Genomic DNA, 27585 nt, shown 5'->3' with positions numbered 1-27585 from the left:
TTTAAACTTTCATGACTTTAATCTGCAAAGAAGAACCCTACCCCTTGTGCCAGGCAAGCTCTGTGGCAAAAATCACTGGTGACACTTGTAGCACACAGCAAGTAGAGGTGGAGCTGGAAAGTCTGTGCTGATGCCCTATTAGCCTTGTGTGCTTTAAACGTTTTTCTGCTTCATCAGCGCTTTCCAGTGGACTAGATCTAGTTATACTTTTTTCCTGGAAACGTCATGGCTTTTACTCCATTTCTTCTCTTTTTTTCCCCCAATAGAGAAATGCGATTGAACGATTTTGTGGGGAGGTGAGACGCTTGTGCCATGCGGAGAGGAGGAAGGACTTCGTGTCTGAAGCATATCTGATCACGCTGGGCAAATTCATCAACATGTTTGCGGTATTGGATGAGCTGAAAAATATGAAGTGCAGCGTGAAGAACGACCATTCAGCCTACAAGCGGTAAGCGGCAAGGAGCAACAGGACCCGGGTTTCTGCTGCCAGGGTACAGGCCTCCCACGAGATGGCAGCAGTTGCTCTTTTTCTGCCAGTTTCTCTTCAAAAGTAGACCCTTCATGTGTGGGACAGATCACCTTGAAACTAGGGATGCACTGACTGCAGTTAGGCAGTTGCATAAATCTATTTTCTTCTGTTCTTCCAGCAGCAATAGGTTCTGCCTTTTAATGGCAAGCTGTCAGTGTATGCTAAATGTAATGAATATGCTTTGCTCAATAAAGCTTTTTAAGTTTGAGGGCAAACCGGCTTTCTGGTTGCTTGTGCCACTTCTGTTCTGTCCTATCCTATTCTATTTTTGGCATCCACTTTTGACATTTGTAGCTGAGAGCTGTTATACTTGTTTTTAAGACATTTCAGCTTTGCTATTCAAGGTCATCGTAACCGCAGGTGTAGCAGGGAGGAGAGGACGGGGGGGATATCAGTGGCCAAGTTTTGTGCTTGAGCTGCCAGGTGGTATCGGGTATCTTTTCTGGAACACGGTGGTCAGAGCAGCCGGGGAAGACAATTTTTATGTTAGCTGTAGCATCTGTGGTCTTTCATAAAGAAAACCGTTCAGGCAATGACTAGCCAATTTTATCTGTGCTGCTTCCACTTACATGAGATTTAATTTCTGCCCCTACCAGTAGTTGCCTTTTGTAGTTGTTGTGCCTGGAGACCTCTTAAACTTATTGGTTTATGGTTTGTTTTTTTTTTCCTTTGGAGATGTGCTTCTGGAGGACAAACTCTGGTTTCCAGAAAGCTGACTTTTCCTGGTTTGTTGTGTGGCTTCAGTCTATAGAGCCACTGCTGCCCCCATCAGTTGAGGGATATACCCACTGGTTTTTAGGTTGCGCTGGGTCTTTTAACTAAGGTGCAGTGGGGGATTCGGGATTGGAAAACAGTTCTATTGTGATAAATTAAGTCCATATCTCTCTTATAGTGAACTCTCACATTTCTTTTCACCTGTTTTCCTAAAAAGCCTTCCATTTATCTTTTATGAAACATGCTCTTGATGCAGATTTGTTGAGTCTGTAGCCTGTGTTTGGATAACTCACTTTTACGAAGCTGTGGTAAAAAAGTACTGGCTATGTCTGACAAGTTCTCTTTCTACTTGATTCAGGAGTTTGGAGGTTGGAGAGGCACTGAGGTTGACAATCTTTCATGGTGAATGCCATTGTACTGGCAGCTAAAGACATGCTGACAAACTTAACAGTTCCCCTGGTAGATTTGGGGATGAGTGTGTTTCTATTGAGAGGGGAAGGATTTGGTTACAAGCAGTCCTGCCAAAGGGAAATACTGTTTTTTCTTCTGTTTTCAAAGAGCTGCTCAGTTCCTGCGGAAAATGGCAGATCCTCAGTCCATTCAAGAATCCCAGAACCTCTCCATGTTCCTTGCTAACCACAACAAGATAACACAAGTAAGCTTTAATTGTCTTTTTGCAAAATACCTAATGCTTTACAAAACTATTAAAATAAACTCTTCCAGTTTGGTAGTAACTGTTGTTCCCCAGGGAGTACAACTAGTTGACTAATATCCTTGTCGTCTTTTTTTCCAGTCTTTACAGCAGCAGTTGGAGGTCATCGTTGGCTATGAAGAACTGCTTGCAGATATTGTAAATTTGTGTGTGGACTACTATGAGAACAAAATGTATCTAACACCCAGTGAGAAACATATGCTTTTGAAAGTAAGTTTCTTTCTGGTACAAAATAAAAAAGAATTGTTCAGGCAGGTCACTGATGTCTGAATTCCTGAGGGTTTTTGTTTTGGTTCTTTTTATTGTTTTTTTAAATGAACCAGCTTAACCAAATAACTCAAATTATTCCTTTTTCTTTTTTCCCCTCTCTGTTGTCTTTTTATTATAAATTTATTGTTAATATTTATATATTTATTATTTCCAGCCTTGGTAGGAAACCATTTCCGTGAAACTATGTTTCTATGAAGTATGGCAACAGAAAGGAACCACTACATTTTGGTTTTAGATATGTGGCAAGTTTGTATAAAAAGCTGTTGGAGGTGAGGCTGTGTATCAAAGATTTCAGGGAACAAGTAGCTTAAAATTATGATTAGTAAGTAGGTAAGTTTAGTTAGATGGAAAACATACACGTAATAAGAGAGTGCTGAGCAATGTGAAGTGTGGTTGATCTTATCAGCTGCATGCCTTGCAGTGGAAGAAAGAAATATAGAGTAAGAATTGAAAATTTGCCTCATGACAAATATTTTGAGTCACTTCAGTGTTTAACTTCTGAAGAGCTCTGTTTATTAGGACCAAATACAAGCATCCTGAAATAAAGCATGACCTCTAGAACATTTTGTGTTCTGTCTGCAGGGATGTCCATCATGTCTTTCATATTTAGGCCTTTTGTTTGGTAAATGTGTGCTTAGAACACATTAAGTGGCTACTGTTCAGCTCCTGTTATTTTAAATTCTGAATTATAACTTTTTTTTTGGATACTTCTGAGTTCTTATGTATATAATTCAGAGATATGCTGAAAGCCATATAAAGCAATAGGTCAAAGATGTTAGATCTAAAATTCTGTTACAGATCAGTTTGCACATATAGAATTTCAATGAAATGCAAGTGAAAAAAAACCCTGCCTAAAAATAGCCAGACTCTAGTTTCAGTGAGATTTTTTTGTATGCTAAACCTTTATACAAATAAGTAGCATCTTTTAAGGATAACTGATCAGGCTGTTTGAAGGAGGGTGGGTGTTTCAGGAATGTGTTTTTAAATACTACTCTTTTTTTTTTTTTTTTTTGTTAATGATATGAAAAATGGTCTTACTGCAGCAGGTTTTTACCTCTGAGGTCCTTTTGCAGAGAGGTTTGCTTTTATCTTTTTCAGGTTATGGGCTTTGGATTGTACCTGATGGATGGAAGTGTCAGTAACATCTATAAGCTGGATGCAAAGAAAAGGATAAATTTAACCAAGATAGACAAGTTCTTTAAGGTTGGTTAAGATGTGATCTTAATATGTGATTTTAAAGGTAATTCCTTTGCATTTTAAATATAATTAGATAGAATAAAGATCATTTTGCACTATAATATGGGTAAATAATGGTTTCCTTTCACTAAGATTTGTGTTTAATAATTTATCTAATTTGATTTATTCCCTGTGTACAGCAGTTGCAGGTTGTCCCACTGTTTGGTGACATGCAGATTGAACTTGCAAGATACATTAAGACCAGTGCCCATTATGAGGAAAATAAATCCAGGTAAGGGGGAGAAGGAAACAAAGAGGGGAGCATCTGGGCTGGGGAAATTCAGACCCTTGGAGTATATTTTCATATTGATCTCTTAGTCTGTGGTAATTACTTTAATAGGATTTTCACTTTGGTCTGCTTTTTGGTGTGGGTATTTCACTATTAATGTACTTCATGTAATAGATACGACTAAAGAAACAAGTTGTTTGAAGACCTTTTTATGCTGCTGTGCTCATTCTTGCATCTGCGACATTAATTATCACCTGAGTTGGAGGAAGTGAATTTAATCTTACACTAATTTCATTTTTATTTTTTTCCTTTAAATATGAAACTTTCTTTAAAAGAAATGAAGGATTTTACTAAGCAAGGTGAGCAGTAGTAATGCATGGGTAAATAGGCATGTGTCTATTGTCTATGGAGCAGCAACTTAGCTTGTCTTCCCCCTTCCCCCCCCCCCCCCCCCTTTTTTTTTTCTTTTTGCTAGGTGTGCAGCACAGCAAAATGGCTGGAAAATGCAGCCAGTTTTTACATAAATGGTTCCATGATTTATGGTTATTGCTTGGTTTTAGTGAACTTCCCATGCTCCTCCAAGACCTTCCCTCCATGCAGTTACATGAATTTAGAATGTAGTGCTTTGCATTTTAATTCCTGCAGAAAACACACATAACCTGCATGTAATTGCTAAGACAAAATCAACAGCAGTGGGCCTACTGAGCTACTAAAAACATGAGACTACTTAACATGACATTCTTAGTAGCATGTCTTTTGTGTCCCTCTTGAAAACATGTTGATAGTATTTAATAATGCCTTTTTTTATAGTTGGGAGCATACTGTAGGCTCTTCATAGTTAAATAAGAATAATGAAAAGCAATCTGAAGATAGCTAGATGTATCTTGCAGCCTATAGCTGTACTCCTGCCCTGCCTTTCAGTACTTTTCGGTCCTATCCCTAAGTGTATGCTCCTGAGGAGAGATGCCGGTTTGTATTTCATACAAGCAACCTTTAAAAAAATACAGAAAGAAAAAAGTTTTTTTCTTTTAAGTCTTGGAAATGGTGGTGTTTGAACTCAGAAGGTAATCCATCACTGATGGATTGTTCAGGTGTGAGGAGAGGAAAGGCCTCAGATAGAGGAGAAGGAAGATTTTTAAAGTCATGCGTTGTGGTTCTTTTTGTACTGTTTGTTGCCTAATCTGATTTAGGTGGGGGTTTTTTTTGTTGTCTGAAACAGATGGACGTGCACGTCTTCCAGCAGCAGTCCTCAATACAATATATGTGAGCAGATGATCCAAATCAGAGAAGACCATATGCGTTTCATATCAGAACTGGCTCGTTACAGCAACAGTGAGGTGTGTGGGATTAGAACTATTGATGTAAATTTCATGTCACTGATTAACAGTCTTTGTTAAATATCTGAAGAGCAGGTAAACCTCAGGCTAGGTAAATGACAAAGCTTGATCACCTGAATCAAGAAAAGCTGTCTGCAGGGCTAGTACCCAATCTCTGCATGATATTTACACTATTTAAGTTTGAAATAATAATGATACATCATAGAAACTGTGATATTCTGCTTAGCTATTCTGCATGATATTTACACTATTTAAGTTTGAAATCATAATGATACATCATAGAAACTGTGGTACTCTGCTTAGCTATCTATCTATCTAGGATATATATCCTATAAAATTTGGCACATCTCTTTTGGAATAGGTTGTCTAGCCCTTAGTCCAAGTGGGTGCTCATAGCAGTTTAAATGAAGCTAAAATTAAGAGATTAGCTTAAAAAAAATGCACACACATATATACATATATAGAACCTATAACATATATATAATATATCATATAGGTAATTAGTGTCTTGAATTAATCTGCAACAGTATGTGGCTGATTAGGGACACCAGTGGTTTCCATCACTTGACCAAAATCTGCCAAGTTTAACCATATAAGTCTCTGGAAGAAAAAGCTGATATTAATGCAGGTGTTGGCACATGATGCTGTTCTAATGCTTAAAAGAAATCTGTGTAGAAATTGGGCTGTGGATGCTGGATACGGCATGTTGTGATGTGGGTTTGGTTTTTTTTTTTGTTGTTGTTTAATAATGTTCTAGGTGGTGACTGGGTCTGGTAGACAGGAAGCTCAAAAAACAGATGCGGAGTATCGGAAGCTCTTTGATCTTTCTCTCCAAGGCCTGCAGCTTCTCTCCCAGTGGAGTGCACACGTCATGGAAGTGGTATGTTATTGGGGGAATAAAAACCAAATGAAAAAGGGGCATCTTGGTGAGCTTGGACAGGCTTTGCTTTAATGGAATGAAAAACGTGTGTTGTGTTTTGTTCCTTTAATTCCCTTCTTCCTTCTTCCATCACTCCTTTTCTCCTCCTGCCCCAAACCACATTCTCAGGGGAAGGCGCACGAAGTTTTCGGAGGCTAGGAGTAATGTTGCTGCTTTGAAGATCCAGCAGCACGTACAAATCTCTTACAGTACATTCAAACTGTTATATTTAATGGAGAGGTGATCACCTGTGAGCCTTGACCAGATGTTTTTATGTTGCTCTTGATATATACATTTTGTAGATTATGACTTCATTATTTATTACACAGGAGGTGATAGAACAGCTTCAACTATGTTTAGACATCGTCACTTAGTAAATCGAAGCATGTAAGGTGTTAACCGAAGACAAAAAAATGAATGGAAAGGCTCCCATTGGTTTTAGATTAGGCTTTTTGTCAAAAGGAAAGTAAATGTGGGGAAAGGAAAATTTGAGAGGAGATGAGAGAGGAAATAAAGAACCTGCAGAGGTGTTTCTCTATAGTTTAATAAAAATTGATGCCAGTTAGAAAAGCGACTGTGTTTTTTCTCCAATAAGAAACTGCTTACGGCAGAAACTGAAGAGGAGGATGCAGGAGTCCTTTTTTTGCTGCAGGCACTTAGATAAAAGCTGCATGTCTTACCCGCACCAAAGTGTGTTCTAGGGAGGGTTGAAACAGATGATGTATTGTATGAGAGAAGCCAGGTTTGCTCCTCCTCTGCCTCTGATGTCCGAGGGAACATCAAGCCATTTGCACTGCCTGAATCCAGTGTGATCACAGTGGGCATAGCTAGAGACTCAGGTTGTTTTCTCTTCTGTATTTTTAACTGCCTCTTTTAAAAGCCAGTAGATGAGTCATGCTTTTTCCTGTATTATCCTATTCCTATTTAAATCATGAGTGTATTTTATGGTGAAAATCTTCTCCTTTTCTCCTTCTTGAGAGAGGTTGCTGTCATCTATTTCTTGCCTCTGCAACTCCCAGACTTGTTCCCTTTACTTCTGTGATTGCAAATTGCTGCATCCAGGCTCTCTCTTCACAGTGACAATCTTCGTATTTTATTATGTGTTTGCAGAAATTATATTTTATTATACCTCTGTAGAAACTATCTCGTTCTTAGCTCTGTTTTTATCCTCTCAGTTCCAGAACAAACTTTCTCTGAGGACCACAGCAGGTTCTTTTGTCTGTTATTACTGCTTTTCTTTTGTCTTTCTGATTTGTATGGATTCCCTTAAGTTCTTCTCATGTAAGTTTGTGTTCACCTTCTCCCCGTCCTCCTACTGAGTATTTATTCTCATCTGGAGTATCCTACTTATTTACCTGTCTTCTGCATTCACTCAGGATCCATGAACCTTGTTACATACATCGTGTTCAGATAAAAAGTTTCAGCATACATTTGATGTCCAGCTTAACCCTGTGAATTTAATATGCCCAAAATACTTAATCTTTGTTTAATAATTTACCCAGTGTCCTCTTTGTAGCACTTAAGTTGCAGGGTGTGATGCTATTCTTTGCCATAGGTAAATTGGTGCAAATATTAATTCATGATAGTAGACAAATTTATATTGCTCTGTAATCTAACACTTATGCAAAGATCATATCCGCCAGACCTTACTATTCTCTGAACTCAAATTGTGAGAAAATTGTATTTGAATGTGACTAGGATTTTTCACTAGATGTACCCTGATGGGTTTGGATCAGCCTGACACTGCTCAGGAACATTTTGAGCTGTGTTTGCAGTGACTGAAAAGGCAGTATTTAAGAGAAATGCATGCTGTGCAGCTAATATGGTCACAGATAATACAGCTATTTCCACACCTTTAAGCATAGTAAACATAAAAAAAACCCCCACCAAACCCCAAACTGTGTAGTTTTCCAGTTGTCTTTTGAATTCTAAATATGAATATTTGGCCAAGTTGGAAGCTCCTCTTTTTGTACGTGGGTGTGATGGATTTTTTTGTTATGCTCTGAGGTGTCTCTGTGTTTCTCTTGCTTGAAGTGGAGAAGAAACTTTTGCCTATGCTAGCATTTGCTCAGTAAAAAATACCCTGACGTGCATTACCTGCTGAGTGTGAATTGCATTCTTTTGAGCTAATACAGGATCACTGGCTTTCAAGAAAGCTTGTTAGGCAAATTATAGTTTGGCATTTTCACTAGATAGTGGTTTCAGAATTTATGCAGGTTTTGAGAGTAGTACCAAATATTATTATTCAGATATTTCTGAAAACACTGGAGTATTTCTTAAAACATGTTATTTGTGTCCAGCTATGTTTTGTGTTTCTCAGGCCTTTCCCACCCCACCCTCATCTTTTTTCTTCCTGTTCTGCTGTGTGAACTGCAGTATTCGTGGAAGCTGGTACACCCAACGGACAAATACTCTAATAAAGATTGTCCTGACAATGCAGAAGAGTATGAAAGAGCAACAAGATACAATTATACTAGTGAGGAGAAGTTTGCTTTGGTTGAGGTAAGATAAATCTTTTTTTACAGGGATTTTCCAAAGATTACTTCTTTACAAAGGAGAGCATTCTCTATAAGCATTTTCTATACCCAGTGCAAAAAGACAGCATGCCCTGTGTTGACTATGAAAGAGCATGTTTTCCTCCATTCAGTCTGTAGGAGGAGCACAGGAAAACTATCCTTTGTCTTTTGGAACTTGTTAATTCCCCTTTTATCATGTTCTGTATTTTAGAAAGGGGTTTTTTGAACAATTATACAAACAAAGATAGAAAAATACACACTTTTTTTTTTCCCCCCAGGTGATTGCCATGATCAAAGGTCTTCAGGTGCTGATGGGAAGGATGGAAAGTGTTTTCAATCATGCCATTCGCCATACCATTTATGCAGCTCTTCAAGACTTTGCCCAGGTCACGCTTAGAGAGCCATTAAGACAAGCCATTAAAAAGAAGAAAAATGTCATTCAGAGGTAACGTTCTTGTTTACATCTGTATTCTTTCCTCCAAGTCTTATTAAATTTGTTCCAGAATTGCACAGCTGTTAAATTTTGCCTTTAAGTCTGTATTCCCTACTGTTCTGTCTGGTATTCAAAGTTAGCTTGCTTGAATACGTATTGGAAGTTGAAGAAGTCTGAAGTCTGGAATCAAAAATGAACGGCTGCCAGCATGGCTACAGTAAGAGTCCAGGCTGTCTTGAGCCACTTAAGGCTACTGCAGGAAGTCTTGTGTTGCCTGTAGTTTATTTTTATTTTAAGGAAAGATAAGTACTATAATATGAAAAGCAGTATTAGTATTTTTATTTTGAAGAAAGGTGTTACTGTCCACCTTCCTTATGATTCCAGTGTTTCCTCTCCTTGTGTCTCATGTTTCCATCCCACCCCATAGTCTTATCTCTGCCCTCTTAGCATCCTGCCTTCTTTCTTAGCTTCTGCTGCTTTTGACTTCCTAGCCTTACACTTCTCTTCCAAGTGCTCTCTGCCCACACAATGGTGGCATTTCCCAATCTTATATTTTCATCCCTAATTGTTTGCTTTTAACCTTGACTTGTTTACCATTTGTTTACTCCTACATTTCATTGCAAAGCTCTTAGAAGTGAAAGTCTTTGGCTAATTAGGCTGTTTCTAAACGCTATGACTGCCACAAAAATGCTATCATAAGCTAAAAATGAACGAATAACTCCAAATTACCAAGTTTGCAAGGAGAGTCTTTCTGTCCCAGGGACTTGCATGAAGTAGGGAACTGTTACTTTCAGACCTGCTTGGATCTGGGAGGAGACATTTGCTTGATCATTCATCACGCCACGGGATATGGCAGGCTGTGTTTCTGGCAAATATCTGAAGTCCAGTTCAGTATTTGGAGTTAGAACTATGAGGCTGTTTGTATAAATTCCAGCTGAATTCTGGAGTTCTGCTGGGAACAGGAATTCTACTGTTTCTTTTCTTTTCAAGCCTGAGTTGTCTCTCTTCAGTTTGGTTAATAATCTGCTTTGGCTTGATTGAATAATCTGCTTTTTGTGGTTTAGGAGAACAAAATGGCTTAATGCTCTTGCTAAGGATCCCAGAGGTGAATTCTTGACAAGTGACTTTTGTCTCTGGTGAACCAGTTTCAGAGGTCAGCTTTCTTGTGACAGAGGAGAAGGGCTCTGGACTATCCTTTCTGATAAACAGCCCACAGCGATTGTTTCTTGGACGTGGCATTCTTCAAGTTGTTGGCGAAATCGTTTACGGTTGCTCTCAGTTAGCCCAGCTCCTGAATGCTGTTCCAAAGTTTCTGTGCTTGTGGAAGAGTGGTTAAAAAAGTAAAATTATCTCATGAGTGCACTTGGATGCATGCCGGTCTGAAGTAGCGTGAATTGTGTTCAGTGTTTTGCAGGCCATCAGAAAGACAGTCTGTGACTGGGAAGCTGGTCACGAGCCGTTCAATGACCCAGCTCTAAGGGGAGAGAAGGACCCCAAAAGTGGTTTTGACATCAAGGTCCCAAGGCGTGCAGTGGGACCCTCCAGCACTCAGGTATTTTTCCTGTCTGGTGGTTGTGATATCTGTCAACAATTATTTTCTCTCTGGCCTGAACTATTTAAAAATTTCAGGGCCTTTTTTTAATGTTCAAAATCTACTCTGATGAAATTTATATTTACAAAATTATATATACTTAACCAAAATCCTCTGTCTGGGTTGCTGTCACTTTTTACTCTGTGTTCAATCTGTTTAATTTGACTTACTAGGGATAAATATTTTCTCATTGAGCTCCTAGTGTTATTTAAATAATATTTTTGAACTATTTGAATTATTTCTTGTCTGACTCCCATCTCTGGTATGGCTGGTGGACTTTTTTTTTTTTGTTAAATCCCATTATTCAATAGATGTCTATGTAGTTTTAAAATGCCTTTAAAATACAAATGACTGCCTGTAAAATATGGGAGAGTATTTGACTTATGACAAGATCCCTCTTACAGTTCAGTAATGAATGATAAAACTGCTCCCTAAAATCTATTTAATCTGCTGCTGCTAAACCAAGAGATATTTCAAGTGTGTTTTCTGTGATAGTCATTGAAATCCCATACCTAGATGCTCATTCTTGTTACTTCCATATAATTATCTTTCTTTTTTTTTTTTTTCTTTGTGAATTTATTTGGAGAGTGTATACTCTGGTATTCATAGCTCATCTGAGAAAATGAAGTACTGAGCACTTGGGGTGAAAAATTGAAGGCAACTGTGGTTTGTAAATAGAATATTTTAATCTGTGGGGAAGAGAGCATGTATGGATAATAAACTTGGGTAATAAAAAGTTGCTTAAATTGTGTTAAGATGGATTTCATAAAGACTTTGGTTTGGGAATTGGAAAAAAATGTTTTGATTTCTAATTTTCTGGGTGGAAAAAATTAAATATCACCACCAGTATGCTTCTTCTATGCCTGGTATGTTTAAGGGCTTTGTTTCCCTGGCTGCAACATGCTGTTTAGAGTATATGGTTCTGTCTGCTTTTTCTGCTCTTGGGCTGGCACACTTGTCTGTCTCAGCTGACAGAAGGAAGGGAAGTCAAAGATATCAAATTTTAGATAGATTTTGCTCAGTTTCATGCAGTTCTAAAATGGCTATGGGTAATTGGTAATACTTGGAAATCTTTGCGAAATCACTTGAGAAGCTAATGGCATCCTCTGAAATGAACGGGAACTTCTCCCTTCACTTGAGAGCGCACTGGATTGCAGTGATGATTCTGAACGGAGAAATCTTTCTGTATGTCCTCCTCTGCATGCTTACTGTGCTGCTTTTTGTTTTTAACAAACTAACACATTTTTCTCTGCTTCTGTTTCCCCTTCCTTATTTACCCATGTGTTTTTATTAACGGATTCTCTCTCCCCTGCCTGCCCCTGTCTGTTGGTTTTTAGCTCTACATGGTTCGCACTATGACAGAGTCCTTAAACTCTCCTGAGCTGTTGAAGCAGCTCAAGGCTCTGGGATTGGAAAAGCTATTGCATGTGACACACAAGTTTCTGAGGCAGTCCTACATCTATCCGCCTCTTTTAAACTTTGGTGGTAAGACATTACTTATTACTTTTACTTTTGTGGTGATGTGAACTGTTCCACTGCAAATGGTCTGCTGCTAAGTGTCAGTGGAGGTCCCCTTGGCATGGGTAGGCGTTCTTGCTGGTGCGTAGGCTAGCGTTGCATCTGTTCCTCTTGCCTGAAAGGCTTTTACCCACACAGTGCCAGTTTTCAATTTGAAGTGGAGCAGTCGCTTACTGATAGTGATTCTCAGTGTTGCTCAACTAATGTACCATGTGTATTTTCCTTTTTCCCCCCCCCCTTCCCACCACAATTGTTTCCTTTAATGATACAGCTTTACATGGTGAGAACTATGTTAGAGTCCCTCATTGCTGACAAAAGTGGTTCCAAGAAAACCTTGAGAAGTAGCCTTGAGGGGCCCACCATATTGGACATAGAAAAATTCCATCGCGAGTCTTTCTTCTACACTCATTTGATAAATTTCAGTGGTAAGATATGTAGATGATCAGTGTCCAGCTTAGCATGTCCTAACACCTCTAACACGAACTGGAAAATGTTTCCGATTGCCTAAGCCAACTTACCTTTGGTTTATTTATCAAAAGCTTTGGTCTGTCCAAACTTTTTCTGAGATGTGATATTCAGTATTGTGGTGGGATTTTTATTTTGACTTGTTATACATTTGTTTATAATGCATCAAATTTCATATTGTTACCTCTCTTTTCTATTTTGTTTATGTACGTATTTATACAAAGAAGGGACAGATAAGCCTATACACATTGAAATTTTTAAAAGGAAGTAGTTTTTGTGTTTGGGGTTTTTTGGGGGGTTTTTCATTTTTGTTTTAAGTACAGAGGAAACGAATTCTCTGTTGTGGTAAATTTGATGTCATTTCACTACTCTTACTATTCAGTTAATTGTAATCGGAAACATGCTGTCCTAAAGAATTCACCTACTGACATCGAATGTGTCCAGTCTTTGTCATCACCATGCTGTGTTGTCTTTCATTTTTGTTTTGCTACCTGGACTCCTTTACCCTCAGAGAAGGGGGAGCCTGTTAATGTCAGTCATAATGGTACTGGGGAACAGCACTTCCAAAGGTCTTCAGAAGATCTTAATGTAAAGAGTTCATTCCCATTTTGGTTCTCAAGCCTCCTGCAAAAGGAGGCTTGTGCCGAGTGTTTTCTGGAGAGGTGGGAAGCACACCTCCATGTCCGTGACAGCAGCCTTAGAAACTTTTTGTTTTAATCCCTCCTTCATGTGTCTGTCTGTCATTTCCTGTCCATCTAATCAACAGGAACGTGTGGAGCGATTCAGTCCTCCAGAGGGAGAGGTGGTACTGGTGGATCTGGTACAATTTTGTCTCCTTCGCCTGCTGCTTCCCAAGTTCAGTGTATGGCTTTCTCAGACCCCAACTGAAAAATTAAACTCAAAACCCCCCTTTACTGGTGTACATAGTTTTTCCATTTAACTGGTAGTCTGGTCCACTTCCATGCTTTTTTTCTGTAATAAAGCACCACTTTGGGGGCCAACGTGAAGTTCAGAACTCTCTGAAAAAGTCATGGGCTTTACATTCTGAATTTGGTTTACATATTTGGCCAGTGTATATAGCTCTAGTGACTCACTCCTGCTTTTTTGTTTCACATTGCATCATCAGAATCATGGTTGTATTGTTCTTAATGTATTTCTATAAGAAGTGTAATTCTTCCTTATTTATTCTGAAAGAAACCCTGCAGCAATGCTGTGATCTGTCCCAGCTGTGGTTCAGGGAATTCTTCTTAGAGCTGACCATGGGCAGAAGAATCCAGTTTCCCATTGAGATGTCCATGCCTTGGATTCTGACAGACCATATTTTGGAGACCAAAGAGGCATCAATGATGGAGTAAGACCTACTTGTACTCTTCGGTTGAATGATTATTCTAAATGGTAGTCACTCGGTATTATAATGTTCCTACTTTAATTGGTTTTAAGAAGCAGTCACTGAGAAGGTATTCTAAACCTTTTCCTCTTACATTTGCTGATTTACAGGCTCTCAGAGTTTTCTTTTTGAAGTGAATAACTGAAATAAGAAACCTTTCATATAAGTATCATTGCACCAGCCAAATATGTTGTTCCCTGACTGAATTCTTTCTTACTCCTCAGAGATGTCAAATGTAATGCATAGTGGGAAAAGCATAATTCCATTTTGATGGAAAGCTGCGTCTAGAAAACAAGTTTCAGACTGCAAACTTATCTATATAACTTCTTGAACTAACAAAAGACTTGCTTAAAGGAGAAAGTGTGATTCTTTTTGTACAAACTCAAAAAAAGATCCTGTTTGTATGAACAATTACAGTTACAATATTGACTGGCTTACAGCATCTTGACTGCACCATCCTAAAGGATCATAATTTCTGTAGTCATCTAACTCTCTTTTTTTATTCTTTTTCATTCAGGTATGTTCTGTATTCTTTGGACCTTTATAATGACAGTGCTCATTATGCACTTACTAAATTTAAGAAGCAGTTCCTCTATGATGAGATTGAGGCAGAGGTAAAGTAACCTTACCTACTGGAGAAAAATAGTCTGTACCTGAATGTGAAAATGATGCTGAAGGCCAAGACCTATTATGAGAGATTCAGAACAGTTGGAGATATAAACAAACTGAGAAGAAAGACCAGAAGATGGGTAACTGGGTGATATGTTGTGAGGAAACCTGTAGACCTGTGCAAAATGCTTCACATTAATGCTGAAGACTGAATGTCATCATCTTTTGTACTGGGAGATTTGGATACATTACTTTCTTAATTATGTTTGATAAACAGGGGGAAGTCTTGGATAGGCTCCCCTCTTTTAATTTGAAGTATCTCTAAATGCACAATTTTATTTTTTTTTTCTCCCAAGGTAAACCTATGTTTTGACCAATTTGTCTACAAGCTGGCAGACCAAATATTTGCGTACTACAAGGCAATGGCTGGCAGGTAGCTATTCCACTAGTGAGAACTTTTATTCATACATTTCTGCTCTGCTTTGCTGCCTAATACACTTTAAGCCTTTTCTTCCTTTCTTAAATAGCCTGCTTCTGGATAAACGGTTACGTTCAGAATGCAAGAATCAGGGAGCAACCATTCAGTTGCTACAGTCCAACCGCTATGAGACACTGCTGAAACAGAGACATGTCCAAGTGAGTTAACTCATGCTCTCTTGTATTTGAGTTGCTTGGAAATTTTCCGGTGGTGTTGATTTATGTAGGTATATAAAACTCTTTTTGTACTTTATGTCCTGTCATCTAAGTGGCATAACTGACGTTTGAGAATCAGCTTCTTTGTCGCATGAAGGAGTAAATTAAGAAAAAAACCTTAAAGGATCCTGTTTTAATGCAAACGTCTGTTGCAGTTAAGCAAACACAAGCCAAATGGGAATGTCATGTGTGCTAGCATTGTCTTCCTAATAATGTCTGTCACCAGTTTTCAATATGTTGTCGGCACCATGTCATGGAAGCATAACATGCCGATAGAAATACTTAGATGTAAATGCAACATGTGGTTTTACTTGGTTTTGTGAGAATTGGGATGTAAATTGTAATACTTCATTTGTTCATGAATTTATACATTTTACCCATCTGCCTTGTTTCTCTGTGTTTTGGAATGCAAGTTCACCATGTGAGAGTCTCTTAATCTGTGGAGTCTCATAGTCCTTGTACAGTTTGTCTCATAATTTGACTTTCAGTTCAAAACTTTGTGGCTTTTTTTCTTTAGCTTCTTGGTAGGTCAATAGACCTGAACCGACTGATCACTCAGCGAATTTCAGCAGCCATGTATAGGTCAATGGAACTGGCAATTGGTCGATTTGAAAGTGAGGATTTGACTTCTATTGTGGTGAGTGCTGTGTTGTAGTTTTGCCAGAGTACTAATACTGCAGTCGGGAATCTAAAGTGCTAGTTCTTTTTCATTATTATTATTTTAAACTTAACTTATTCTTTTTTATGTTCTTTTTAAATTTTTATTTCTTTTATTTGCACTGAGATTGATAGACATCTAGCACTTTTTTTTCCCCCTTTATAAATCTGTATTGGTTCTTTAATGGCAGAAGCAAAAAAGTTTTCTCAGGTTTTGCTAGACGTCCTCTAGGTATTCTCTCAATTAATAGTTTTACAGTCACTCCTGAGGGAGAAAAGACTGAATGACTAACAGGCAAACTTGTTTTATCCCAAGTCTTAGTTAAATATATATACAGATGGGAAAGAATTCAAGCAGTCTTACTAGAAAAATAACAAAACTTTCCACTCTGATGTTTTGTTTCAATTTTTCTGTAAGCATGAAATCATATGATGCTATGGTTGAAGTTTGTCTGGTTTACTAGGTCTAGATTGATCAAACCCCTTACCAGAGAAGCAGCTTATTCTTGAAAAAACATTTTTTTGTAGTGTAGCTAGTCACCTGCAGCTACACCAGAAATTATACCGGCAAATCCTCTGTTGCCATTGTAGTATGTTGGGGACTTTATTGATTCTGATGTGCTATGATTTTTTCACCCCATATCTTAACCTGCATCTCTGTTCAAACCATGCTTTGGCCTGACCTGATGCAGCACTCTGCAGTATGCTGCTGTACACGGGACTGTGCAAGTCCCAGTCCTGTTGAAACTGAAAATCTTTTCTTGCCCCCAGAAAAATAAACATGCTGCAAGTGAGGGCACTGGTAGAGAAGGCATATACTAGGGGCTATGAGGAAACAAGCAAAATGAGCATTCTTGTGATTTAAATTTTTCTAAATGCCCACTTTTGTCTGTGCATACAAATTGCAGACGAAAACAAAACAGCTCTGTGCCTGGTAGAATCAGAATGAGTTTATTTACCCAGGCAGCTTGGTTTTGTAGCATGACAAAATAGTAATTTTTTTTGTGGAGGAATGAGATCTGACTTGTGCCTCTGGAAAGACAGCATCTGTGCAATATTGAGGTGTCTTTTTGAGTAAGTTTCCTGATTAAAATGCTAACAAACACATTTGATTTCCAGACAGCATGGATTTGACAAGTTAAATATGCAGTCAACAAGAAAAATATCAGACACATAGAGTTCTGCTGGAATGAAACGAAGTTGTGCAAGAAAGTTTACTATTGGTCTTTCCATAATAAGCTGTTCACCTGTGAGATTTTTGTCATGCAGTTAACTACCTTGATTTCACGTCATTCTGTACTGAAGATAAATACTGAGGCCATAGAGCTGTGCAGGAGTCTGGCTTTACATGACTTTTCAGTGCTTGGTGCTACAGCCTTTGAATTAATGTACGTTGTTTTTCTTTATGTGCAGGGTTTTCTTAGTAGCTAAGTGAACAGAAACTGTTCATGTGTTTCTTAGGTCATAGGTTCTCTCTCTTGAGTTATTAAGTGGCAAGGCTAAGGTGTTGTCCTTCCACCATCCTCCTTTTTTTTTTTTTTTTTTTTTTTTTAAATGCAAAATAATTTCTGCTGAAAACTGCTTGGTTTCCTCAGTAAGCAATTGATGCTAATGGTTTAACTAGTAAGTTTCTCCACCTAATTAAATGCACTGCTCGCTTTCTTTCCTCTTGTTTTTTGTAGGAGCTGGATGGCTTGATAGAGGTAAACAAAATGACTCACAAGCTTCTGAGTAGATACATGACCTTGGACAGCTTTGATGCCATGTTCAGAGAAGCCAATCACAATGTGTCAGCCCCTTATGGAAGAATCACTCTTCATGTCTTTTGGGAACTCAATTATGATTTCCTTCCAAACTACTGCTACAATGGATCCACTAACAGGTTAGCACGGCAGCTTTTTGTTGGCAGCAGTTCTTCTATCACCCTCCTGCAACTTCTTTCCTAGCAAACGCTGACAAAGCCCATCTCCATTCATTTAGTGTGTTTTCCACTTCTAATGCTTTACTTGAAATGAAGCAGCATGAGTCATTTTACTAAGTACTGTCAAATGTATGAAAGGCTGTTATTTGTCCCCAACAGAAGTCAAATGTAACTGCAGCATCCAAATTCTGACATTTTAATGACTTAGCTATGATATGCTGAAAAATAAAGCACGTCCAAAAATACTGCAAAGTGCGTACAAGGAAGATATTTTGGTAAACAGGATCCTCAACTGTGAGATAATGGAAATAAAATTATATTCCTGTTTCTGCATTAATGTGAAGGAAAGGGTTGTTGACTGGAGAAGGGAAGAGTTCAGTGTTCACTGCAACTACAGTTGCAGCCTTTAAGGAGAGAGTAATGGAAATAGAAGGAGAAAGGTAGGATCTAAAGTCTGAATGAGCGGAAGGCGCAGTGCTCGGGACTTTGTGTTTCTGGGCTTCCTGCTTGTGTGCTGTTTCTACGATTTGTGTTTCTTTTAGCCTTTACTTAGGTTTTGGTTAAAGCACTGTGAAGTGACAGTAAAATGATGTTGAATATTGAGCTGTAAGAAGAGGAAGAAGCCTGTTCTCCTCTTTCACTGTCTCCTTGGAGAGCTTTCCCTTTCTGACATGTTCCATGATGGTTATGTTGCACTTCAGATCCAAGATTCTGTCTGTGAGGAGAAAAAAAAAAAAAAAGGAGTGTTTTTTTGTGGTTAAGTTTTAGCCAAGAAACTTCTGTTATGTGAATCTGCCTGCACAGGAGAGTTGAATGGATTTCCGAGGAAGCTACTGTGCAGTTGAGGTATCTGGTGATCAATACTGGAATATGCAGTGCATTGTATTAAGAATCATGTAAGCATAATATCAAAAGAGAATCTTGATGAAATGTTGATGCTTCACCTGTCAGTTTTAATGAAAGACATCCAATAGTTCCTTTAACAATTCAGTCTGTGTTGATCCTGGCTACAAGGACTGCTGTACTGCAGACTGCTTGGGAAGCGAGTGTGGAAAGCCAAAGGACACTAGCAGGATCCCGTAGGACTGTTGCTTGTGTGTTTAAAAACTGTACGCATGAATTGAGTTAGGCTGACCCTCAAGCTTGTTGGGTAATTAATTTAGGATAATTAATTTAAGAGATAATGAAGGGAGCCAGATCTTAGGCAGTATGTGTACCCTGTGTCCAATTTCATCACAGAATTGCTTTGGTTTCAGTCAAAAACAGCAGTGTGGAGAGAATTAATGTGTGTGTTCCACACACTGTACGGTGCTCACTGGTATTTTTGCTGGGAGCAGGAACAGGGAGTTTCTAGCCCCTTTATAGCTCTTAAGCACCTTCATTGTGTCTGTTGCTGCCTTGCTGTTAGCGTGAACTGGAAATTGATGAGCGGTCTCTGCATTCGGCTGTGCAGGTTATTGTGTGCAAATACAGGAGTACGCAGTCGGGAGCTCTGTGAGAGCTGCTAGTTTAATTCTTGACTCTTGATAGGTAACGTCTTGCATGGAAGCTATGTGTAAGCAGGGGAAGAAAAGTAACAACAAAAGGCCAGAAGAAAGAGGCATAAGTATGGTGTAAAAGCAGAGAGGTTGCGTGGTGGAGAGGGGTTGGAGGTAGAGCTCCCAGGCAATGTGTCATACCTGTGGCTTGCCTTTTTTAATTTGACCATAGCCTAGGTGTAACAGTCCTTCTTTAGTTAGCGTTTTGGTCAGATTAACTTGTACCCAGTACCTTTTGATTTCCAAGAATGCTTGAACGTGATGATTTCAAACATTTGTAAAATAGTTCAAGTGTTAGGAAACCCTGCAGGTTTGGTTCAAAGGCTAAGGCTATTCACACATGTTGCATGTTTAATTATTTGGGACTTAAGAATTTTTTTATATCTGATAATGGACTGAGATTAAACAGTGAGGCTGCTATTAAAAGATATAGCAATTTAATTATTGTAGTTGCCATTTTTCTGCAATTTAGTCTCATTAGTGCTGGCCAGCTGCGCAGCTGTGTGCAGACTTGGGTGCAACAGTTTGTGGAGAAGGAATGGGGAGATGAGCGAGGGGACCTCTGCGGATGGGCGTTAGCAGTGAAATCCAAGGGTGTTTTTAATCTACTTGTCGATCAGGAAGAAAGAGGACAAACTTTTTGGGTAATGGCATGAGCTGATGAACTGCAGGTGAGGTCAAAGCGTTCTCTAGTCCAGTGTCCTGGTGCTGGCAGCAGCGATGTGGAGGCTGAGTATGAAAAAAAGGCAGGCTTGTGGTGATTTTTGTCCCAGGAAATGTGCTGGCCTCTAGCAACGATCAGGTGTTTCTGTAAAATAAAAATGATGGGGTTTTAGTGCATTTCAGGCCCTTTACGGATAGGTTTTTTTCCTTCATTGCTTTGTGCTGTCCGTTTGTGTGGGTTTTTTTGGTTTTTTTTTTAAGCTATGTGAGGTTTTGGCATCCATGACTTGCTGTAGTGAGGAGTCTGCAGTGAAGCTGTGTGCTGCATGAAAAAGTATCTCTCCTAGTTTGCTCTCAAGCTGTTGCCTGCCAGTTCTTACGCTGGAAGTGACCATGAACAGCCATTTCCCACTTGTTGCCTTTTCTGCACTGCTTGGGATTTTTTTTTTTTCAAGAGCCCTCTCTCATGTTGGCCCTCAGTTACATGTTTTACCAAGCCAAAGGTCTTTCCACACCAGGAATCTTTGTCATTCTTATGCCCGCATCTGTATTTTTTTCAGTCCTCTGTGTCTTTGTGGAGTTACAAGGACTAGGGCTGGTCAGAGGATTCAAATGACACAAGGACAACTTCCAGATTTTTGCTCTTTGTTCTTTTTCCACTATCTGTAGAGTTCCTTTTTCTGCTTTATTTTCTTTACTGATTCTAAGCTGGTCTTTTCCTTCTGTTATAGTATGTTTTATGTTCAGGGCTAACAGAGGAGCAAGTGCGAGACAGCCTAGGCATTTATTTGGATTGAGCGTTTTCTGTGCTTTCTTGACACAAATGATACAAGCTTCCTGAGACAGTAGTCAGACTTGTAGTTCCATCTCCTCTCAACACATTATCCAAATCTGTATTCTCTGCTAAAAATTCATGTGTATAGCACTCTTCCAAATGCAGTATGACATATTCCTTCTGAGGATACAGATTTGTGACAGAATGAACAAAAAGACCAGCTTTTTATTTTTCGGTCTTCCTGCCTGCCTCCCCCTTCCATCCACGAGCTCTCTGTCTCTCTCGTACTGCTTTTGAGACTAGTTTTCACAAGAGAACAGCTGTGTCTTCTTGTCTTGCATATACTCTGTGATAGTCACTGTTCAGAAAAATTTTCAGCCCTTTCAGAGGCTGCTGGAGCAAACCTGCAAAGCAGCACTGGCAGCGAAAACTACCTAGGTTCTGCTACAAAGAGCCAAATGGTGTAGGCTCATGCAAAGTAGGGGTGACTGTAGTCAAATACTCCATCAGATTTGACAACAAGCACCTTATCCTTCCCCACCTTAAAAAACAAAACAAAACAAAAAAGTTTTCTTTCTGCCAAAAGGAAAGGCGATAGCGATGGAGTGGCAGGTATCTGTTACTCTTTCACACTCTGTTTTGCCTGCTGTTTCCCCGCACATCAGTTTGTAGCCCCCTCTTCTCTCTGTCTTGACATTCATATTCAAGAAGGGCGCGATAGATCTGGCATTCACTAGGAGAGGAGGTGTAGGGCTTTGCTTTGGTAGATTTGCTAATTTGAGAAGGCTGGAAGTTAAAAGTGTTCATACTGATTAGACAGGGAAGTGCAGAGGGACACTTTCTGTATGAGCAGGGAGGGAGGATGGTGGTACCTTACCACTTCTGAGATGAAGCTCAGAAAGTTGATGAATGAGATTGTCCGATCTGGTGCCTGCAACAGCAAGGCAGCAGGCTCATTGACCAAAGTGGTCCCTTTCAGATTTTCTCCTTTTCTTAAACAGATTATGGTAATTTGACTCATAGAATCATTTAGGTTAGTTTGTAAAGTCCTCACTATGAACTCCTTCCTGGTAGGTGTCACAGAAACACCGATATAAAATTATTTCATCCCTAAAATACTTACTTTGGGACTCAAGTTGTCCTTTAGCAATTGCTGTTGCAGAGCTTTGGTAAGCTAGCAGGCTTTTCATCTGCTTAATCTACTTTGACTGCTTACAACCCGTGTTGATTAAAATGGATAAATTGCTGTGAGATCATCCACACTGATTAAAAATGGAAAGAACTGATTATCTTGGAGTTTGCCAAAACCTGCATCCAGCAGTATCTGAGGGGAAGTAAAAATTTGCCTAGTTTTAGCATTGGTATTCAAAGAGCTTCAGTCCTTCGAAGAGGTGTTTCTGTTTCTTGGAGGAGGAGCAGGAGGAAGCCAACCAGCAGGATGTCCAAAAGAACACAGACACACACACACATTGAAAAAGTTTGAGGAATAGCAGATGATGCTGAAGTGTAAAGGTTTCTATATAGCCCTTAGTTTTGAGAGCAGAAATCTCTAATATTTATCTGAATGATGTATTGGGATTAGTCACATACCTCCTAGGACGATGCACTCTCTTTCCCCTGTTGTATCCTCAGTACTTAGCCATAGCCCTGCTGTAAGATACCAAGTGACTGTGTCTCTTGCTCCTACTTTTCTTAACCTCTTTTGCCTGCTCTTGGCATTTTCCCCCCATGTCCCTCAAAAAAGTGTAAAATGGGTGCTTGCTTCAAGTCTTTAATAAATCTTTAAGGTTGTTTTGCTACTATTCTAAAACATTAGAGATGGAGAAACCCCCAAGAATGTAGAGGAGCGCCAGGGAACATGCAAAAGTTCAGAGCTAATGAAACTTAGAGGCTGTGTCTCAGTATTCCTCCGGTATTTGATTTCTGAGGCTGTGATTTCTTCTCAATCCAAATACAGTCTGACTGGTTAGCTCTCAGACACTAATGACACTGTAGTTCAAATATACTCTTAGTACCTTTTTGAAAAGAGAAAAAGTAGTAGTTACAGCTTCCCAAGTTATGGAATGCACCCACATTTATGTTCCGAAACACTCTTTTCCTTGTGAGGGTTTTAATGTAATCATCTCTTGCCCAATATGTCTGCATGCTGAAAGCCAGTCTTCTCTCAAATGACGTGGTATCTCTCCTGATTTCTTTCACTTTAGAGATTTTCTGAGGGCTTGAAAATTGATGTCAGTTTAAAAAGGAACAGGATTTAGAGATAAACAGATTCAGGTACTCTGAAGAGGAAGTTACCAGTTGCTAAGTGAGAGAGAAGGGGGGAAACCTGTAAACTGAAGAAATGTTAATGTAAGAAGATTTAAATTATGTAGTAACAAGAATAATACACATAAGTGATCCTTTTTTCCTCAAAAGCACTAAATGCAAGCACTTTCTGGACTTCAGCAATTGGAAAGACAGGGCTACAATACATAAGAACAATTAGCTGAAACAGTACCTGGTTTTGAGCATGTTAAAAAAAAAAATACAGAAAGCCTTGTCCTGAAGTTCTAGATTCTCACAAGAATGATTCCGACTTACTCAGAACTAAAACAGAGTGGAAATAATTGTAAGCAACATGGTGCAATTTATATGTGTTTGGGTGAAACAGTTTTTGATTAACATGCCTGGTTTTATTTTCAGCTGGAAAATGGATGTATTAAAAACAGAATTTCTGTGTTCTTTCTAGGAAGAATTATTAACTAAGCATTTATTTTGTGTGTTGATTAAATTCAAACATTTTAAACAAAACCAGATCAAGATACAATTATATCTTATGATATTATATTATATGTATATAATATTATAATGTACTGCAAGCTTCCTTTCCTGAAATCTTTTCCTAGATGCATTTATTTTACACGGCTATCACTCAGAAAAGCCTGATCTGACGCAAACACTTGATGTACACTTTTTAAATAGATGTTTTTCTTCTTCCCCATGTATATACAGCTTTGCACCATTTACCAAGAAATCCTTTAGATCAAGTTAAAAAATAAAGTAGCCATCCAAGCCATAAACACACGCACCAATAATTTTGCTCGGTTTAGTAAAGTTAAGCAGAATCAGAATTGTAGTAGATGCTGATTATCTTTCTGCACCAAAACTCTAGTGCTGCAAGATGTGCATTACAGAGTTATGGGGCACGATCGGGGGTGCAGGTCTGTGGTGCTTGTTCAGGAGAGGACTCGTGCCTGCAGAGTTCTGCCCAAGCACCGTTCTTCAGACTCTGGGGCCCTGGGCTTGCAGCGGGTTGTTTGAGCCTGTCTTTTGCAGTACTCCATATAGTTGTACTTCTCTTGTCATCCTCTTAATGCTCTTAATGATATGCAAAGGTAAAGCTAAACATGATTTGTATTGGTACATGCTCACACTAAAGTATGATCAAACTTTTGAGACATTAATTTTGCTACAAGGATTCTACCCTTCCTCCTGACTTCTTTTTAAAGGTATTAACCTAAAGTATTTCTCCTGCTGTGAGGGTGGTTTTTTTTTTTTGGGGGGGGGAGGGAGGTCCAAAACATTACATAGAAATATCATGATCTTCTTTGAAGGTGTAGTTCATTCTAAAGGACTTAATTTTGGAAGCACAAGAAACTTCCTTGCTCTCTGTGAGAGGCTATTGCTACTTTTTTAGTTGCTTCTCTTTTTGCTGGGCTGGGCTAGAGTAGAGATGAGAAATATTTTGGGACCCTTGCACACCACTGGAAGAATAGGGTCCCAGTAAGTGATGGAGAAGTAGGTTATGATTAGTGTCCAGGCTTTTGGGCAATGCAGGCTATGTGCTTCCCCAGTTTCAACTTAGGCTGAAAGGCTACCGGTCTGGCATGTATGTAGGCAACAGCAGTATTATACAGGGTAAGACGCATTAGGCACACACCTACTAACCTAAGTATAATTAATGAATTCTTTATTTTGTTTTTATAGATTTGTTCGGACCGTGCTACCCTTTTCTCAGGAGTTTCAGAGAGATAAGCAGCCTAATGCACAGCCCCAGTATCTCTATGGATCGAAGGTTGGATTTAATTCCCTTTATAGTTATGGTTTGCTAATGTTTAAAGGTATCTTTTTTAATTATAGAAATTATGGAAAAGTTATTAAAAATGGACTCAAATGCATTTTGTAAGTATTTTAAATTCGACATACGCTTTTTCTTCAGACTTTGCTGTGAAGCTCGCCATATGTTCAGCCAAAGTGAAAGTGATTAGTCTGATGGTTAGTCTTATCTGACATAGCTAAAAATAAGTCCTTCTCTCAACCACCTTGCATTGCACAGTTGCTCATAGTGGCAGAGCAGACTCAAAGAAAAGATTAATTAGTCATCTGGTGAAGTGAGAACAAGAGCCCAGCTTGGGTGCAGCTGCTCCCTTGTTAGAGTGATGAAGACTGTGATGAAAGGAGAAAAGGGAACAAATAGGAAAAACTGCTTCAGATGTTATCTGACTTAAAAGGAATATAGATTCTGATAACTATCAGGTACCAAACTTCTTAAATTACTTAAAAAAAAAAAAAAAATAGCATTTCTCTGGCATCTTCAACCCAAGGACCTCAAAGTTACTGTGATGAATGTGGCCTTCTGGCCATCTCATCTGCTGTATTAGCATCATCTTTCTTGCTTTGCAGATTAGGAGTGCCTAGAAGGTTTATGCAAGTTTTCAACAGAAGTGTACGTGATACGCAGTCATATACTCTGTGCCTTCAGGCGATGCCCAGTACTGAGGTTGGAAAGGAGCTTATGTGGGTGAGAAGCTTGGCACAAGAAAATAGTCATGGGCTTTCATGGAGCTACCCGACTGAGGGAAGTTAGCCTGTATTCACAGGGCCAATGCTACGCTCACGTGTGCAGTATTGTATGTTGGAGGGATAGATCTATTCTCCCTGATCAGTGCAGGTTTATTTTCTTAAGCTTCAGAAATATTACGTGAGTCTTAACGACAGTTAAAAGCATAACACATTAACATACATCTGCATTTGTAATATCCAGTCAGAAATATAGATCTATTTCCAACAGCAGTAAAAACCGGCAGTGGCACCTTCAGCAAATCGTTCGAGAATATTTAACAAGATGTCACTCTTAATTTGCATTGTCTTCTTGAGTGTCAGGGAGGCAAAATGAAAGTATGGAAAAGATCAATAAAAATACAAGGTTCAAACTAGAGGTTTGTTGACTAAAAAAAAAGTTTTAAAATTATATACTTGATTATTTCTGTAGTCTGTACAAGTGCGCTGTGTCATTTTCATGTCTAGCTACTATCTTTACCTAGCTCCTACTTAAACATGAGCATAATTAGCCCTTGACTTGCTATTATTTTCTGTGCATCATCTCCTAGTTGCATGGTGCAATCGCTGTGTAGTGATTTGCCCAGCAAGCTAGTTTTTGAGAGCTGAAGAGATGGCTCAGAAGTTACACATTTCAGTCCTAATGTATCTGCTGCATTTGTAAAACTTTCATGCTTTTAAAATGTAAAGGAGGTGGAAAAGGATTCACGTGTCTTTAATGTGGAATGTAACAGCTGATTGTCGGGTACTGTGAATAGTGTTTTACGTAATTGTTCTCCAACTGGGAACAGTAAATTATAGGAAAGTGGGATTTTCTTACATTAGATTTATTATGTTCCTTACTATTTTAGGAATTCACCAGATGCAGTGTATAGAGCAAAAACCCCACTGAATTTAGTAGAGATTGCTAACTTAATTTATCTAAGTGATGATAGAGTGGGGTGAGTGACAGAGGATTAACTGGGGAACTCTTTTTGTCAGTCAGGTTACGTTATTAAAATGAGTTTAGTAATCTTTACTCTGAGAGCTATACATTTTCAGAAAACTGATTATTTTTTTTCTATATGAGCAGGAGCAATCGGGAGGGTTCTTAGATGCATTGCTGGAGCAAGTTTCATAACTAGATATGCCTATATTAGCAAATATTTCTGATTGTAGTTTTAAATTTTTACAAGAGTATATCTTTATTCTTGAATCTAATATATTTTGGAATTGAGGATATCTAAATGGAATTTTAGGAGTACATTTCTGCTATGTAGCAAGTAACAGATAGTAATTCTTACGTGATAGGGGCTACACATTCTAGCATGTGATATAATTGCATGATATTATTCTGTGTACTATATAGCCAGGCCTGTCACAGAGCACATCCTTGTTTGGGTACTTTAATGGTTATACTGTTGAATTGCCTTCTGACTGGGTAATAGTGGGCTATGGAGTAGCTACATATTGTTTATTTTATTGTCTTTTTTGAGTTCTTGAGCTACTCAAGATATTCAGGTGAGCACTTCGAATTGATCATATAGCCAAGGAATATGACTTTATTTTCTTTGTTGGACTTTGTTGTTGTTAGTTGGTTTGGGTCTTTTGGGGGGTTGGGTTTTTTGGGCTTTTTTAGCAGTCCATAGTGTTTATTTAGGTCAGGACAAGAATATTGTGGTTTCTTGTGCATATGTACACTCGTACACGGATATATTGGACTGTAATGGCTAAACACTTTCTGTGCAGAAGCTTTGCATGAGCAATGTACTTGCTTAAGAGTAATTAAAGAAACTTCTAGGTTTTATTTCAGTGTGTTCACATATTCTTAGATATTTCTAAATGGATTGAAGCATTTGGTCTATATTAATGTGTATTGATGCTTAGCATAGACTGTTGTGTCCACATTCTCTGTTGCATCTGAAGTTTTCTGAGCCGTATCTTCATCCAATTAGCAAAACAGAAAGCCACAGATACAACTTACTTCTCCTGGCTGACATAGGAGCTGAGCTGCCAGGTGGGAAGGAGCTGACCTGAAAAGCTCATCGGCCTTTTAAAGTGAGCTGGAGTATTTTA

At 38.8% G+C, this 27585-nt stretch overlaps 1 protein-coding gene across 3 annotated transcripts in view; it reads left to right on the top strand.

Moving 5' to 3' along the window:
* The window catches only part of CYFIP1 (cytoplasmic FMR1 interacting protein 1), an 84305-nt gene that overhangs the window by 30370 nt on the left and 26350 nt on the right, over positions 1-27585 (top strand). The window contains exons 8-25 of one of the 3 annotated variants that reach the window (XM_009637594.2): positions 267-448; positions 1802-1898; positions 2037-2165; positions 3324-3428; positions 3602-3693; positions 4910-5027; positions 5785-5907; positions 8323-8448; positions 8741-8907; positions 10300-10447; positions 12276-12429; positions 13664-13820; positions 14374-14470; positions 14822-14898; positions 14993-15101; positions 15676-15795; positions 17498-17697; positions 24679-24766. In XM_009637594.2, the coding sequence (XP_009635889.2) occupies positions 267-448; positions 1802-1898; positions 2037-2165; positions 3324-3428; positions 3602-3693; positions 4910-5027; positions 5785-5907; positions 8323-8448; positions 8741-8907; positions 10300-10447; positions 12276-12429; positions 13664-13820; positions 14374-14470; positions 14822-14898; positions 14993-15101; positions 15676-15795; positions 17498-17697; positions 24679-24766 (2289 nt within the window). Of the gene's footprint in view, positions 1-266; positions 449-1801; positions 1899-2036; positions 2166-3323; positions 3429-3601; positions 3694-4909; positions 5028-5784; positions 5908-8322; positions 8449-8740; positions 8908-10299; positions 10448-10485; positions 11972-12275; positions 12430-13663; positions 13821-14373; positions 14471-14821; positions 14899-14992; positions 15102-15675; positions 15796-17497; positions 17698-24678; positions 24767-27585 lie in introns of those variants that run through there. The other 2 variants (XM_035892875.1, XM_035892880.1) reach the window with 2 other exon arrangements.

This window comes from Egretta garzetta, unplaced genomic scaffold, assembly GCF_000687185.1.
Source record: "Egretta garzetta isolate BGI_Z169 unplaced genomic scaffold, ASM68718v1 scaffold370, whole genome shotgun sequence".
NCBI classification, from domain to species: Eukaryota; Metazoa; Chordata; class Aves; order Pelecaniformes; family Ardeidae; genus Egretta; species Egretta garzetta.
This window is presented reverse-complemented; position numbering and strand designations above follow the sequence as displayed.